This window comes from Lepidochelys kempii, chromosome 5 (genome assembly GCF_965140265.1).
Source record: "Lepidochelys kempii isolate rLepKem1 chromosome 5, rLepKem1.hap2, whole genome shotgun sequence".
Lineage (NCBI taxonomy): Eukaryota > Metazoa > Chordata > Testudines > Cheloniidae > Lepidochelys > Lepidochelys kempii.
Window position 1 is genome coordinate 82,677,356 of NC_133260.1, and position 17,915 is coordinate 82,695,270.

At 37.4% G+C, this 17,915-nt stretch overlaps 1 protein-coding gene across 1 annotated transcript in view; it reads left to right on the forward strand.

The window, feature by feature from the left end:
- The window catches only part of ADAMTS19 (ADAM metallopeptidase with thrombospondin type 1 motif 19), a 279,664-nt gene that overhangs the window by 95,421 nt on the left and 166,328 nt on the right, over nt 1-17,915 (forward strand). Inside the window, exon 7 of the mRNA XM_073344873.1 lies at nt 6,773-6,816. Coding sequence (XP_073200974.1) covers nt 6,773-6,816 — 44 coding nt within the window. The remainder of the gene's footprint in view (nt 1-6,772; nt 6,817-17,915) is intronic.

Sequence of the window (17,915 nt, forward strand, 5' to 3'; positions counted from 1 at the left end):
GAGCAGCCAAGAGGAGAAGACCAGCTAAAATGCTGGTGACCTTGTCCTTCTCTTTGGACAAGGCTGGGATTCCAGCTTCCTGTCATATCCAGATGAACCTAAGATCCAGAAAACCCCTCACAGACAGCTGGACATCCTGCACAGCTCCAGACAAAGTAAAATGGTGCTCACTATAAATGAAGCTATTGTCAAACTTGTCACTTTGGCAGATGACCATCACAGTTCCACCAGCATTATAACGGGCCGAAATGAAGTGAAAAGGTCAGAATACTCTATTCTTACCTACTCCCTACTCACTGGTGGTGATTGAGCACAGTAGGCAGAGACAAGCCATGTCTACACCTCATGAGGAGGCTAACAGAATAGACCTCTGGAGGAAGATGTCAGACTCATTGATCTCCCAATTTCATAAGTGATAAGAACATAAGAACGGCCATACTGGGTCAGATCCATCCAGCCCAGTATCCTATCTATCGACAGTGGCCAATGCCAGGTGCCCCGGAGGGAGTGAACCTAACAGGCAATGATCAAGTGATCTGTCTTCTGCCATCCATCTCCATCCCCTGACAAACAGAAGCCAGGGACACCATTCCTTACCCATCCTGGCTAACAGCCATTAATGGACTTAACCTCCATGAATTTATCCAGTTTTCTTTTAAACCTTGTTATAGTCCTAGCCTTCACAACTTCCTCAGGCAAGGAGTTCCACAGGTTGACTGTGCACTGACTGAAGAAGAGCTTCCTTTTATTTGTTTTAAACCTGCTACCCATTAATTTCATTTGGTGGCCCCCAGTTCTTATATTATGGAAACATGTAAATAACTTTTCCTTATTCACTTTCTCCACACCACTCACGATTTTATATACTTCTATCATATCCGGTCTCCTCTTTTCCAGCTGAAAAGTCCTAGCCTCTTTAATCTTTCCTCATATGGGACCCGCTCCAAACCCCTAATCATTTTAGTTGCCCTTTTCTGAACCTTTTCTAATGCCAGTATATTTGTTTTGAGATGAAGGGACCACATCTGTATGCAGTATGCAAGATGTGGGTGTACCATGGATTAATATAAGGGCAATAAGATATTCTCCGTCTTATTCTCTATCCTTTTTTTTTATGATTCCTAACATCCCATTTGCTTTTTTGACTGCCGCTGCACACTGCATGGATGTCTTTGGAGAACTATCCACAATGACTCCAAGATCTTTCTCCTAATTAGTTGTAGCTAATTTAGCCCCCAGTTTCAAACTGTCATTCATTGATTACCAAATATGATTTCTACATGGATAAGGTATTAAAGAGACTGTACCTAAAGTTTATCCCCAAGGTAGTGATCGACTTTCACATCAACCAAAGTATCCACTTACCTGTGTTCTACCTTAAGCCACACACCAGGAGGGAAGAGATGACATGGCCCTCTGTATAAGTGCATAGGCTCATGTCCTCTGCCTCTACCACCAGAAGATGAAATCATTCAGAAGGCTTATAGATCTACAGTGAAGCTCCCAAACTACAGTAAATGAGTCATGTGTTTGTTTGTTTACTCCAATGCAATTGATAGCCTTCAGTTCACATTAAAATAAGCAAAGTGGACTGTATGCTTAGAAAGTGTAATGTGGTTCAACAGCTTGTGTTGGTGTGTTTTACAAAATGTTTTGTTGCCTAAATATAGACAGAAAGAAAAGAATATTTGAAACCTTGTCACCAGTCATCCACAAAGATTCAAAATAGTGGCATTTGCTAGTATAGTGAAAATATTTGCCACGAGGGGTCTATTAATTGTAACTGTAGCTAATAAGGGTCACATGACTTGTGAAAACATGTTGCTTGGGCAATTGTCCCATAGTTCCTAATACCTGAAATCAACATGAACAAAAAGAATTAGTAGTGGCATTACTTTTTCTTTCATAAAGAACCCAGCTCAATGTATGTTCTCACAACTTTGCATAGCTTGAAACGTTAGAAGTTAGGAGAATTGAAAATAAGAGATGATTCGGAAGTTTTATTTTGTTCTGAAGATTTGGTAGGCTGATTAAGATTATTATTTTTCTTGTGTAAATTTTGTTAGGAAACTGTCGACCAGTTTGAATTTAGACATACTAACTGCACTTTTGTTGACAAGTCTGCTTACAGTACAAAAGTTAAATACATCTAAAAATGGCAGCTTGGCACAAAACTGTATATGGAGATTAGATTTGAGGGGGTTTTATATATTTTTCCTCTGCTGCCATTCCCCATCCTCTTTTATGCATCCCTGCTCTGTATCAAACTGCTGGTGTTTTATATGTATATTTTTTAAACAAAAGATTCCAGTATAATGGGAGGCTTTAAGTTTGGAATTGGGATATTTAATCTTTGCATTGCCCCAAGGACCTTCTATAATGCTATATTTAATGGGTTTAAAAGTTTACAAGTTAAGTATAATTTATTAAAATGACAGACTAGTAGTTGCCTGCTCCTGCCTAAGCTTCTTTTGTCCCATTAGTCACCTTATTTAAGCATGAAAATCTGTCATATATCTCAAAAAAGTTCCACTTTGAACAAGGGACTATTCTCCTCTCCATATGCATGCTAAATCATTATTAACATGAATGGAAGTTGCATGCTTGGTACAGATGGGAGAAGAGACTTGAGTGGGATTTTACTGTAGTTTCTAGTCTTCGAATGTTTGATTGCTCTTTAAATTAGGCAAAATATATCATCATTATCAGACATGAAATCAATTGGGAGTGTAAACTGAAGAATGCAGTAGTGGTGGTTAAATTATAAAAACTGATTTTTTTTTTTTAAGGCAAAACATGCACGTGAAATCTCCCCTTCCTTGGGGCATGATATTGCTCTAGGATTAGAGTCTTGAGTGATAAACTTCATATGAGGTGACTTATTTACTTAGATAATTGTGGGGCTTAAAAAGTAAAAGCTTTAAAAAGTAGCTATTAAATAAGCAGAATTTCACTAATATCGCTGAAAGTTTTTTTTAATGTCACAACTATTGTTTTTATGTGGATTTTAAAAATAGACTTGCTATTTGATAAACGTGGTCAATTAGTGATCATTTTGTTCAACTTTATTACAGAGTAATTTTGCAGCTAATGACAGGTTTCAGAGTAGCAGCAGTGTTAGTCTGTATTCGCAAAAAGAAAAGGAGTACTAGTGGCACCTTAGAGACTAACCAATTTATTTGAGCGTAAGCTTTCGTGAGTTACAGTTCGCTCAAATAAATTGGTTAGTCTCTAAGGTGCCACTAGTACTCCTTTTCTTTTTGCAGCTAATGTATTTCTTATGCCCCTTATCAATATGAGCATTTTATTTTTATTTATTTGTAGTATGCCGCCGAAATTTTTTGTGCACATCTTATGTATGCAGACACTAGACCTCTGATGTATTATACCTAGGGAAGGAGAGAGAAAGAAAAGCAAACAAATCATATCAATGATTATACCTTTCTCTGGGCCTCCCATGCATTTTGTACGATTTATTTATTCCACAAGATATTTGGCATAGGGACCGTGTCATCTCTTGTTTTTTGTGCTTGAGCATGCTGGCATGTAACAAATGTGAGTGGGGAGGGGGGGAACCTGTTACATATTCAATACAAGTAAACATGTTTCAATGATGACAACACACATATGGAGAACACAGATACATTCTTTGTAAAAGTTTCCTACAGGAATCAGGAAACAACTGCTGATGAGTCATTTATAGGTATATCTAGAGCATCATAAAACTTTACCAAGGGGCCTATTCTCAAATGTAATGCACCCTCATTCTTGGAAATTAAAGGATGTGTTACATTTTTTCAATGTTAGTTAGGAACCAAGAGCTTATGTCCAAGACATAACAGAGCTATTTCCCCAAACTCCCATAGTGAAATTCTGGGGTGCATAGTTCACACAAAAAGGGAAAATAATTCATGTTCATATGTAAAAATAAATGTATACAGTAAACAAAAGGCTCTTAGATATTGGAAAATTAAAAGTTTTGTAATCTTCTGTTTCTGTTACATTCAAGGATCTGTTCTCCCTTTTTTCCTGCTTGCAACAACAATTAATAATAATGGTTGGGGAGATGGAGGTGTGATGGTAGCAGGGGAATAGGAGTTTAGGTCCTCAGACTGTTGATACATATGCACACAAGCTTGACCATAGGTACTATATTTCTTATGGTTTTGCCATGTTGCTTAACAGTGCAATAGGTCCCTTGGGTGACATAGCATAAGACAAAGAATTATGTTACAACCCAGTGCATTAATATGATATATTGCAGGTTAGAAAAAATAAAAGAATCCTCTGCATCTGATTAGTTTCCTCTTCATCATTTTTGGCTCCAAGCCCAAGGTTCATCTCAGTGGGTTCCTAGATTATGCTGGGGGTCTGTAGACCTTGGTGGTTTTCTCTTCTATTTTTTGCTTTTCTCAGGGCTGAAAGTAAAACTTCTCTCTTACTGGTATGGGGGGCGGGGTCTCAGGTGGAAGGGGTAGGGCTGGGGGGGGGGGTCAGCGCCTGCCAGCCAGCCCGCCCGTGCTGCCCGGGGCTCCAGCGCCGATATAAAGGGCCCGGGGCTCTGGTCGCTGTGGCTACCTTCGCAGCAGCCGGAGCCCCGAGCCCTTTTAAATCACCGTCCCCGGGGTAGCTGCTCCTTTTGCCCCATGTTGGCAGTGGCTTGGGGGAGGAGGGAGGGAGAAAGGGGCAGGGATGTTAAAGCGCTGCCGTGGCAGCGCTTTAAAGTCAGCGATAAGGGCCGGTACAGGCGGCTGCTTTTTACCGGTATGCCGTACCGGCCCGTACCGCCTTACTTAGCTTAGTAAGCCCTAGCTTTTCTGTTCCTAAATTATCCAGAAGAAAGTGACTGGAGAACTCAAAGGCATTCATTTACTGCTTTCTCTCCCTAGTGATATTGCTTTGATCAAGTGTCTGAAGTTCACCAGCCTGTGCAGCTAGTCTCTTGAGGCTGCTCTTGCACCCAAATCATATACATGAAAGTGGGCTTCACTATAAAAATACTTTTATTTTAAAGTGTTGGTTTGGTTTTTTTTAATCCAATCACTATTATGTTTTGTTTAGTTGCATTCGTAAAAATGTAGCTCTGTTGTCTTCCTCTCCCATCCCAAGTACCAGAAATTCTCTTGCATGCACTAGCAATCATCTGATCATTGAAAAAAATATTTAGCTAAGATGTGAGGTAATAGTTGGAAAAAAATTCTGTTTGCCTAATGAATTACCTGGTGGACTTTCATAATAAACTAACATTTTATTGTAGAAATGGACAATGGAAGACAATACGCCTTGATTGCCACACTCAGTTGCAAACTTAGGGCTTTTGCATAATAATGAAAGATATAACATTTTGTTGGAATGTGAGGATATATGGATTATGTCTATGGGGTCATTTTTCAGGATGAGTGAATACCAATAAGGTATCAAAAGGGTTAATATAACAATTATTGATTAGTCAGCTCATATGAATAAATGCATAGATTAAAACTTTATAAATGTGCAGACTCAAGGGCCTTATTCACAGAAACTATTTAGTAGCCTGAATTGCTATTGGAACCAGGCATGCTGCACATGCACTATGCAGAAATGTTCACTGAGTAGTTCAAGAGTTACCCAACTCCCATTGATATGGCAATATATACCTTCATAAAATGAGTATTAAAATAATATGAGACATCTCTGCCCTAAGCAGTCCATTCAAAAGTATAGAGGAGTATCACCCATGGTATAACACATGTAACTGTGTGTATATGTGTGTGTGTATGTGTATATAAATTAAAAGCAAATCTGTAGGATTTCCCTTGAGTACAAAAAATGTTTTCACTTTATTTCATACCTAATTCACCACTCATATTTCATTTTGAAATGTTTCCTCTTGTCTAAATTCCCTTTTAAAAACAACAGGTTGGCATCAGTTAGCTTTAAAATCAACATCCCTTTCATCAACCTACCTGTAAATACTAATCTCTTATTAATAAGATGCCAAACTCTGCCATTGGATATGTTTATCCATTTTACCAGCCATTTGTCTTTAAGAACAAATAAAATAGATGTGATAATGTCAGACTAGTTCCTAGCAGATGTTTATCAACATGGGAGTAAAAAACTTGTCTGAATTGGCACAGATAAACACTGATATTTATGGAGATACATGTATAAAAACTGGATATATAGTAGCCAGCTATGTCAGCCTTACTACAGGAAAGCTACACAAGACTTGAACTGCAAGCTTTCTATTATTTCAGAACAAGATGCACTGGCAGAGAATCTTTTCCAGAATATGTCCAGATTATGCTTCTTTCTAGCAATTTTTTTCTCTTAAAAAAGCACAAATACCATCAATAATTCAATGCTTCTAACAATGAAAAAACAAATATTGCTTTGGGTTGTAATCTAAGCATTTCTGATTTTTTTCCTTAAAATAAAAGGAAACATAAGAGATTTAGAGTTTGGTAAAGCAGGCTCCACTGACTAGAAGTACATTTCAAGAGATCAGAGAATTGTGAAACAACCAAGAGTTATGACCCATGTAGTTTAAATGTGAGGTACATTTTTGTCACCTGATTAACCCTAAATCTGCTCTGTGGATAAACTAATATTAAAGTGTTCTCGTTAATTCCAGCATTTGCTTCACTATGCTCCTTGTTGAGTTAATGGAGCCTTGCAGTTATTCACTGAGCCATATAAAATATGTGCAAATGGGTCACGCAATCATTACTGATCTAACAGTACAGCTTGCTGAAAATTTGTCTTTTTTCCCCCCCCCGCCCAATTCTAGGAAGGATTTCTGCGTACATAAAGATGAACCATGTGATACTGTTGGTAAGTAAATAAATGTAAAACATATTTATATATATGTTTAGTCTTATAAAGTCAGTGTTGTGTAAATATATAATGTTGAGTGAATGCGTCAACATTTGCAGATGAATATTTATGACTAGTTAATGCAAAAACTGTTTAAAATTGCTATGATATGATATGACAGTCTGGATTTGTGCCTGTCATTAACAAAACAATGTAACAAAGTGAAAAAGCTTTGACTTTCTAATCTTTTCATTTTAACAGATTCTTCAAACCATTTTTTATTACTCCCTTGGCAGTTTAACACTTTCATATTGTGTCTCCAGTATATTTGAATTAAGAACATTAAACTAAAAGGGATGTTCATAGTTTATTTAAAATGTAGCAGATATCTTTTTGGTCAGAATATATCTTAAAAAATGATTATGCCTTAAATACAATATATCTTAATAGTGTAGCTTTTTAGAAGCACACAAGAAAATGTCAAATACTATGTAAGACATTTTTTGCACCGTTCAATTAAAAACGGACACTTATTGCACTACACGTACCTTAATGTGGTATTTGTCATATTCCCTATACTTACAATGGGACATAACTGAAATTTAATAAATGTAACTACTTTAGGAGTCATATATCCAGTTTTAATGGCACTGTAAACAGTGTCCTCAGTTGAAAATCCACCATGTTAGAGACTGAGTCAACCCCAGAAGACAATATACTCCTATCCAAGCATGTAGTGTTCAGTGTCCTGACCAAGGTCGGATTGTAACAAGTAGAACTAGAACTCAAGTGACTCTTTCCCACACCAGTGAAACAACCATTTTCATCACCAACTTTGGCAGGAGAAGTCTATAGTGCGTACCATGTGAAAGTACACATTTACCATCCGCAGTAGCTGAGGGCACTGTCCATGCTAGTAAGACAGCTCTGCAGTACCAGCTTTAGTGAGAGAACTGAGGTGTGCCATGTTGGACATCAAAGTTACATAATGAGACCTAGTTTAAGTGGGCGAAGATTCATTACAATCAGTGGAGTGATATCTTTTTACCCCAGGTCAGAATTTGGTTCCTAGCACCCATAATGACAGTTCAAGTGTAGTCACAATTGTTCAGTATACAGGTAGCTTCAACAAAATTAAGACAGGACAGGTGGCTGTTTAACCACTTTGAATTTACAGAAAAGAAAAGTTTTGTAGGATGTGACTTTGTCTGTAAGGCACAGGATTAAGGAGTAGTAGGAATGTTTTGCCTGATTCTCAGCAGTAGCATTTAAAGATGTGCCTTATGACTTAGATTGTTTGTCATTGACTCTAGTGTTGTTCCTTACTGAGTTTTCATCCCAAAGCTGTGTGTCTGTGTGGTAGAGTTGGATGGGGCACTTCAGTGCTGTAGTGTCTATCTTAGTGGTCAGGGATTTGTAGTGCTCATTATTTCTTCCACTTGTTGGCCTCCTAGTTGGGTAAGGTTTTTTTGTATAAGTACGTTTTTGGAAGTTGGTAAGAGTTGATTCACGGTGCTTGTTTCTTCTTGCCTTGTGATGGGGAGAATAGTTATTTTCACCTGAAGGAGACAGTTATCTGACCAGGAAGTTCTTATATTTCTTATATCTACATCGAGGCTGAGGATCTTGGTCCAGAGTACAGGAAGTGGGTCCGGGTCTGGAAGCTACCCATGACAAATCTTAGATGGAGGGTTCAGATGGGAAGCCAATGCTGTTGCATCTGAGGCATAGTTTGCATGGATATTGAAATCTCCCACAATGATGAGCCTTCTGAATTTAATGATCATTTTGCCTGCATTTCTGTTAGGTCAGTTGGAAAGCTTTTGGTATATGGAGATTTGTAAATTAATAGGATGCTTGGAATAGTCTTATGCCTGGATTTCACATATAAAGAAGATGCACTCAAAGAATTTTTTTTCCAATTAAGCTTTACCTTCATTTCAGTTCTGGAGAGAATAGAATGTCTATTTTGTCTCCAGATTTGTGTCTCTGGGCCTGAATCTGTAGTCTATACAGTAGGTCAGCAGACAAGATGAGCTAGGACTGGACCTGCAGGGTTAATAAACCAGATTTCTTGATGCAGACCAAGTGAGGCGATTAATTGGTGATAAATACATGAAAAGTTTGAAGTGTGTTGTCTACTGATGTAGAGTTGATCAATATAAAGGTCCTTCTGATTTGGTACTGTGGGAGGTGACTGACTGTACCAGACTGACATTGACTGATGTTTCTGATGTTTATTACTTCTTTTATAATTTATATTGATAGGTGGGTGGTCTGCCTGATTGCCAGTATTGGTGAACTAGTGGTGTGCCGAATACCTTGAGTGGCAAGACTTTCTAGGGGGCTGAGTTAAGCCATATTGTGAAGTGATGGTGACATAGTTTTGCTTTAGAATAGTTCAAAATGGAATCTTGAGAGACTGGTGCTCTTATTGCAGTAGGGAAGGGAAGAAACAAGGAGCCATTGAGCAGCTCAAGCCCTTTGTCCAGTTGTAACAGTAGAACCATTGTGGAGGACTGGTGAGGATAACAGGCAGAAGGAATGAAGCTCTGTGAGAGTCTTTGCTTGGGGTCTAGCTCATGGGCAGTAGCTCTTTTGATTCTTTTCTGGGGTTGGGGCTACATGGAGTATCACTGCCTAGTTTCCGAATTTGTAAATCAGTAGGGAGGTGAGGTCACAGTGTACTGAATATGTTCTTCAGCTATTTCTGGGGCTGCTGCACTCCTACCTTGGAAAAAGGGGGAAGTTTAAAAATATGGAAGCTGTTATCCTCAAGGTACGGAAGGCAGGGTGGTCCATCTCCTGTTGTTCCAACTGTTGTCATGTGCCAAATGAATTCTTAGTTCCCCAAAGAAGTGGCTCAGAATATGAAGTTTCCCTATGATCTGAAATACTATTTTTTTCCATAAAATAAATCTATTATTTCCCCCATGCAGAGTATGGAGTACTGTGGGGCGCAGCATATAGTTAGAAGGACAGATTTCTTTCTAGCTAAAATCAGTGATAATCTATTAATTAGCCTTTGGAATGGTGCTGAAGACTAATTATAACTTTGTGCCCTTTTCTTGGAGGTTGGGACTATTACCTCTACAGTATACTACATCTCTGCCTGGTTAGGAGCAAGATTGTTACATCAATGTTATGAGGATTATAGAGCTAGATGTAAATCTTGGGGCAGGAGGGCACCCTTAAGTGCATGAGTGTCTCAATTTAGTATCTTTGATTTTGCTTTTACTAGGTTCTGTAAACCACAAAGCTGATTTTAGCTTTAGATTAGATTGTAAGCAAAAAGTTCTATAGAAGGTAAGTAAGAGAAGTTTGATCTTACAATAAATCTTCACATAACATGTTTATAGGCAAAAAGAGATGGTATATTCCAGGAATGCTTAACATGCTATAAATTACAGCATTTGCCAAAGGAAGTCAATGAAAAATGCTAATGTAATATCAACTGAACAATTCCCAGCTGTCCAAAGATTACAAAAAATATGGACACATCAAAATACACATTTTTATCTTGTGTGGCAAGGAGAGTGATAAGGCAGCTCACCGTGAAACATTAATGTAACCTTCCACGTTATTCACCCTACACGATCCTTACAGGTTGTGTTTTTCAGTATGATACCCAATAACAAAATGGAGAACACAAGAAAGGAAACTTGAAGGAAGATTATTAAAGGAGGGGTTGTATTAACTGATGGGTATTGTCATGTCAGACTCTAATTCTTCCCAGTGATGGGCACTAGACAGATAATTGTTGGATTTTGTGTTTATTCATTAAATGCCATCACTGCTCAAGTTGTTATTTTAGGTTTGACTTGAGTACACATTTTACCTAGATGAATAAATGCCAGTATTGAGTTATATAATCTACATTTGAGTGTCTTTGTATGGCAAGGAAACCAAAGTTTTAAGAGCCTGCTATCTTGTTTTGCACAAGGTTCTATGTTGAGTGCTGCTTCTTGAAGTATTTTATTCATTGTGTCTTAGAAATATGGAATTTTTACAGTTACTTGTGTGATAATTTTACTATTTAAAGTGAGCACCAACCATAAACTCTGTTTACTAATCCCCTTTCCCCCCAAAAAAGTGCTTAGGCAAATAGTATTATCCGTCCTTGAAAGATTTAATTATGCTTTAGATTCAGGAACAAATAATCCAGGTATTGTGGTATGGGTGCCCTGAATGTAACACAAATCTCCAGGTGAAAATGTATATATTCATGGGGAGAAAATTCAGTTCTATAGATACAGAGACATCATTTTAGGAGATTTGTGCAGCTTGGAATCTGAGATTTTAGGAAAAAAGAGGAGGAAGGAAGCAGTTTGTATTCTGTTGGACAACTTGGCAGTCAACCAAAAACCACACTTTTTATTCTATAGTTTTGAAAAGTGAACTAAATGGTAAAAAGATATTTTGTTTTTAAGGCTATGAAGGCTACTAAATTTCCTGAAATATTTTGCATTTTAGAATATAGATTTTTTTATCTTCTGATTTTCAAAATTTTTATGACGGATTGCGCTATAGCTGTAAGAGCTTGGAAAATGTTGCTGTAGCTAGTGGAGTCTTTGGGCCATGTTTTGATCATACGTCGTGCAAATCCATAGTGATTCCAATTACTTCTTTCTTGATTGAGTTCACTTTCCTATAAAACAATAGGGCTAGAGCCTCACATGGTGTAAAACAACATAGATCCATTTACTCCAAGTGTGTTGATTTTCATGTTGTCAATTCTCATGATGAGTCTTGCAATATTTGAGGTCTTTCCTAAAGCCACAGCTGCTGGAATCAAGAGATTGTATGAGAAACTTATCTTTTTAAAAAAAACATGTTTCTAGCCCTTATGGTTGCAGAGGAAAGCTCAGAAACCTGATCCAAGTGTGTATCCTAAAGGCTCAGAAACCAGAAGGCAAATAAAAAGAACCAAAAATTTATTATTTAAGTCAGATCTCATTATTTTTAAACCAATGTTGTGATTTTTGGGGCAAAAGTATGCAAATTAAAAAACTACTTGCATACTATGCTGACGGGTGCTATAGAAAACAGGAGAGAGGGTTTTTTTTTTTCTTTTTTCCCCAAGTTCTTGTCTGTTCTGGTAAGGGTTATTTGTAACAGTAGGTTCAAAATTTTCAGATGGAAATCATTTTTTGATTTGTTGTGTCCCTTTTAAAATAATATTACCAACTTGTTCTTGTACTTCTGAATTTACCCCTTGTCCATAGAGGAGCCGGTGGAGGGAGTGGTTCCTTCCCCTTTGTGGCCTGGCTATTCCTTGCTTCTATGGTTGGGCCCTATGAAGGGCCATTTGTCTACTTCCCCTGTCTTAACCTATTCTTTACTAGGTCTTGCTGAAGGGCATGTGTGTGGACAAATTCCTTCCCCTTCTGCTACTCAGATCTTCCTACCAGTCCCAGGGTCTCTTTCATTCTCCTGGGCTCCCTAAAAAGAGATAGTGGGGAACAGAGACACTTCTCAAGTCCATAGAGGGGCTTTGGTTAAGGGGCACATCGCCCTTTTGCGGTCCACCATTTCTTCTCTTTCCCTGTCCCAAAGAGGCTGTTACTGAGTTGTGTAAGCAGGATGAGCTTTTGAAGAAGACTTGTTTTTCTGTCCTCTTCTTGTAGGTGTCTGTTCCTGAAAAAAAAATACATGGTACAACTGATTCTTCATTTAAAAAGAATTGATACAACAGGAATTACGCACATCAATATTCATGGGGAAAATACATTTTATAACCAATTAATTGGATGAAAAAATAATATATGAAAACAACTGCAGTATAGATAGAAATTACGCTGACTAATAATGTTCTGAAATCAAATATTTGTGCATTATTAAATTTAAATAATAGTCTATGTCTTAGATTTTGGAATTATCTAGAGGGGAGCTAATTTTCAACTCATACTTCTGGATTTTTTGTTAGATGGATCCAAATGAAGGTTAAAATCATTAAACAAAACTCCTAAAGTGGTAATTTAAAATTATTGTAACTTTGTACACAGATTTAATTAACAAATCTAGTTGCTATTTCTAAGGAAAAAAATATTCTGTACTTAAAAAGTAAGTCCTGTAAATTTGGAGGAAATCACTGGTCCTGGGGAACTGCAGGAGTGATTGTGCACACAGAGATAGATGTACCATTTGCAGGTTGTTGTTTTATGAATGCCATTCTTCCATTTTATAGTAAATTATCAGTTGCATTCCCTGGAGTCAATATTTTTTCTAAGTCTGTACTGAAGATTGAAATTTTCAAACATTGCACCTGTATCTCATTATTGTACTATGCACTGTGTTGCCTGATTTTTCAGGTTATATTGCCTCTGATACACCTCAGAAGTCCACAGGTGTACAACACATGTGCTACGTAAAATCTTGCATTTGCAGTCACTGTTTCTAGAAGATTGATGGCAGCTAGAAAAGTGTCCTTGTGACACCGATTGCTGTAAAGTGGAAAACAAAAGCAAGTATTTCCAGTTTTAGTTTACTCAAATCTTTTTTTGCTTGTTTTGCAGACTATTTAACTGAAGTGTGTCAGAAAAGGATCAATGCTTTTCTTGGTATTTATAGACTGGGCTCCAGTTTATCCATTATGTTGAAATGGAGTTATTTTATAGGTGAATTTTGCTTGAGAGACTGAACTTAAAACTTGGTCATTTCAGCAATAACTTTATCTTTGCCACAGATGGAGATACTTTTTATTAGCTTTAAGTCAACATAGCTATGTAGCCCTATAGAAACAAGCTTACAAAACTGATACCATTTGCTTGTAATCTCCGAGCCCCATTTGAATTTACCAAGTAATAAGAAGTCTCAGAATGGCAAATGAAGCTTTCCTGATTCTATAAGAAAGACAGTTTCCCCAACGCTTTATGGATCTCAGAGGAGTATGTGCAGAGTTCTCCTGAAGAGGAGGTAATTAAATAGAGGTTCCCGCCAAACAATATTTCATTGTTGTGCAAATTTAGTCTTTCACAGTTTTATTATCTTAGATGACATTGCAAAAATGCACATTTTACAGGCATCCCAATACTTGTTTTGGGTTCAGAGTCCTCATATATTCTTTTCATTTGTTAAAGCACCAACAATAAAACCATTGTTGCCCAAAGCTGTATCTTTAAAATGTTTGCTTGTAAAATGTTTATATGAAAATACCATAATCATGTCTAAGTAGCCCAGGAATTATGACATTAAAGACATTATGATATATAAAGACTCTCTTTGTGTGCTATTTCAGGAATTTAGTATAAATTACTGTATTATGAAGAACTTTAACTTGGTTATAGCTGAGTGTTGTACAGCAGTAAGCTAATAGTAGAAAATTCAAAAGGCCATCAAGTCCCCATTCTCAAGTAAAGTACCTCAACTAGCATACAAGATACAAATGACAACTGGTAGTTAAACAACCAACTACAAAAATAAACTGCATGAAACAAACTAAAATGGAAGAAAAAAGATTTCTGTCTCATCCAACAAGGTGCCATTGATGGATTTTTCTGTATCCTAAGGGGAAGAGCTGGGTCAAAGTTGTAGACCGGGTTAGGGTATTTCTATACAGGAGTTAGACACCTACAGCTGGTCTGTGCCAGCTGACTCAGGCTAAGGGGTTGCTTAATTGCAGTGTAGGACTCGGGCTGCAGCCTAAACTATTGGACCCTCTCTCCTCACAGGGTCCTAGAGCCCCAGCTCCAACCCAAGCCCAAACATCTACGCTGCCATTAAATAGCTCCTTGCCTGAGCCCCACCAGCCTAAGTCAGCCAGCCAGCCGTGGGTTTTTAATTGCAGTGTAGACATACCCTTCATACAGAACACCTAGCCTTCTATTCTCTTGTCTCTGTTCCATGGGACAGTCATCAGGTCCAGCCCTGCCTACCAAGATTTGACAGAAATAAATTGTCAGGCAGATCTTCATGGTCCAACAAAATTTAAGTCTTGATATTCTAAAAGATAAACCCTTGTGGCCTGCTTGCCAGATAATGCTTATGTGCTTCTCTGGCTGATTGTTATCACATACATAAATTTAAATAATAAAAAAAAATCCTCACACAATATTTCCTGTGGGGAAAGGAAGGAACCAAAAAAAAAAAAAGAAAGAGGAGGAACCATGTGTCACATACTAGTTACACTGCCTAACAGGCTACTAGAAAATGCTCAAATGCCACCATAGTGGACATAGTATAAGAACCTAAATAGAACAGAAATACTGAAATAGGTGTGCAATAGATACGTTTTTCAAAAACTACTCCAGTGAGACACCATTGGAGGACATAGAGGCACGTATTGATGTAAAAGTTCTGTATCTGGAACTATAGAAAGTTACTTCTGAATATTTTAGAGTTGAAAACAGCTAATTTTGACCACCATTGAAAAAAATCGATGTTCTGTCCTGTATGTTCTCTGACATGTCAGGCTTGACAAAGCCCTGGCTGGGATGATTTAACTGGGAATTGGTCCTGCTTCGAGCGGGGGGTTGGACTAGATGACCTTCTGGGGTCCCTTCCAACCCTGATATTCTATGATTCTATGTTTCCAGGGCTGTTGCTCTGGTATATTTCATGGGGACTAAATTCACAAAAATAACAAAAGGTATCTAAACGTTTTGAACTCTCACCATCTGCATTGGCCATGCCCCTTCCATAGAAAGTGAAACCACCACAAATACAAGAATCCTCTAGATGTGTCTCCTGCAAGAGAGAGGCGGTTTTGTAGCTAAAGGACTGGACTAGAATTTAGGCAATTTGGGTTCAGTATTTAGTCTTGCAAAAGACTTCCCGTGTGAATGACTTCCATTGTGTGATCTTGGGTAACTCACTTAATCTTTCAGCCTCAGTTTCCCATCTGTGCAATAGGGATGATAATAGTTTCCTACCTCATAGTTATATTGTGATCATAGATTAATTGATATTTGCAAAGTGGTCCAATACTACAATGGAGAGAGAGTTTTTTCTTGAATTTGGATTTTTTTCATATAAAATTCTTATATAATTGATGGAAAAACTAGTTAAATATTTACTCAGCTTTGTTTCATAAGACTTATTTTTCTCAGAGCATCAGACTTTTAATCTGAGGGTCCAGGGTTCATGTCCCTGTTCGGGCGCAAAAGCTTTGGGGGGAGGGATAACTCAGTGGTTTGAGCATTGACCTGCTAAACCCAGGGTTGTGAGTTCAATCCTTGAGGGAGCCATTTAGGGATCTGGGGCAAAAATTGGGGGATTGGTCCTGCTTTGAGCAGGGTGTTGGACTAGATGACCTCTTGAGGTCCCTTCCAACCCTGATATTCTATAGTGACTGTGAAGTATAGCAGCTACACTTGAACGTTGTAACCTGATGTTGCTACTAAAGACTCACCTGCATAAGAAAATATTTTTCAGGTGGCAGCACATATGAATATAAAAATGTTTTTCCTAAACTCTAAAAACTTTTAGTTGATATTTCTGAATAGTTTTACTCTCCATTTGTATTTCTCATGGGCTTTGTAATACTAGCATTTAATAACTGAATAACTAACAACAATGTTTAACCAAGAGTCTGCGGCTTTTTAAAATTTCCTTCTTTCTCTTGCAACTTTTCTAAGGTGTATTGTTTAATGTCATTTGAGCTATACATACATTTAGCTTTCTAGGAAGGAGCTCCATGGGGTGGAATATTAGTCCATTAACATGTTTCTGTTATAAAAATAAGTTTAACATACAAAATATTTCAGTCAATTAAAGGAAGTCTGATTTACACAAATTGCACACTAAGACTCCAGTTGATGTCTGTGGGAGTTACATGTCAGGAAGGCTGCAGAATAGAGCCCTAATTAGATCCAAATAAATTTAAAACAAAAATTGGGTTGATGATATCATGAACGATCAGATTAATTAGTGCCATCAAAACCCCATGTTGCACTTTATTGGGGAAAAACAGTGTCAGTTTGTTTTAACTTATTTCCCTTTCTGATGGATGTACACAGTTCCATGGGCATGGTAAGCCTATCTTTGGTGTAGCAATCTGAGGGTTGTTATTAGTACAGTGCAAAGGAAATACACTTTCATTTTGATTAGTCCACATTTCCTCTCTGGATTTGGAGATTATGTTATAGAAAATCTGTTCTGTTTTATTGCATTTGAGGGGTGAAATCCTGGCCCCATTGAAGTTATTGTCAAAACTCTCATTCATTCAATGGAGCCAGGATTTCACCCATGGGCTTTGGGAGTGTGCTTTCATACTGTGCTGTAAATCATACCAAAGAGTTGCTTTACAGCATGTTGGGCCATATTCTGGCCTCTGTTGCTCCAGTGTTTCACCTTAGTATTCTGAATTGTACTGGTGTAACACAGACCAGACTCTCTCTCACTGAATGTATTTTGGACCCCTTAGCTAATTTTGTAGTTGAGGTTTTGTCTTACTTTTCACCATAAAACTAGTTTTGATCATGATCCACTCATCTTTAAAAAAAAAAAATAAAAGTCCTTTCTGCCTGAAATTTTTTGGGGGAGCATATTGCCATTGGAGATTTTTTTCTGAAAATTCGGGTTAGTCAACACATTTCAGAAATATGAAAGTCTGAAAAAGTTTATCTTTAGAAAAAATCTTAGCTTCTTAAAACTTATTTGGAAGAAAAATGAAAAAATGGTTTGGTGTATTGATATTAAATTTGTTTTAATCATCTGTCATAGAGCTAGAGCCTCTGAGCATTTTTGTTAAGGGCTGCAAGGTTTAATGTTATTTACTACAGATTTTAGAACTTCTTAAAAGTCTACAACCACTATCTGGAGTTCATAAAATTGGCAATGCTCATCTTGAAAAATTTGAAGTCCACACATATTGTGAAATTTTGCATAGATCTAGAAAATGGGTCACCAAAATAAGTTAATTAACACAGCTAGATCTGTAATCCTAGATTTTGAGTAAATATTTCTGCATAGCCAGGATACCAGATATCCTTTAACAAGATATATAGAACAAGAAAATTCCTAGACAATAGTAATTAAGGTAGGATTAAGTATGTAACAGTATATCAGTTACTTTTTAAAAAAAGCCTTATTTAAATGCTGTAAGTATCTTTAAAAATAAGTCTAATAGTTCATGGTTCTACACACTTTGACTCTGACTTTGTAACAATATTGATCAT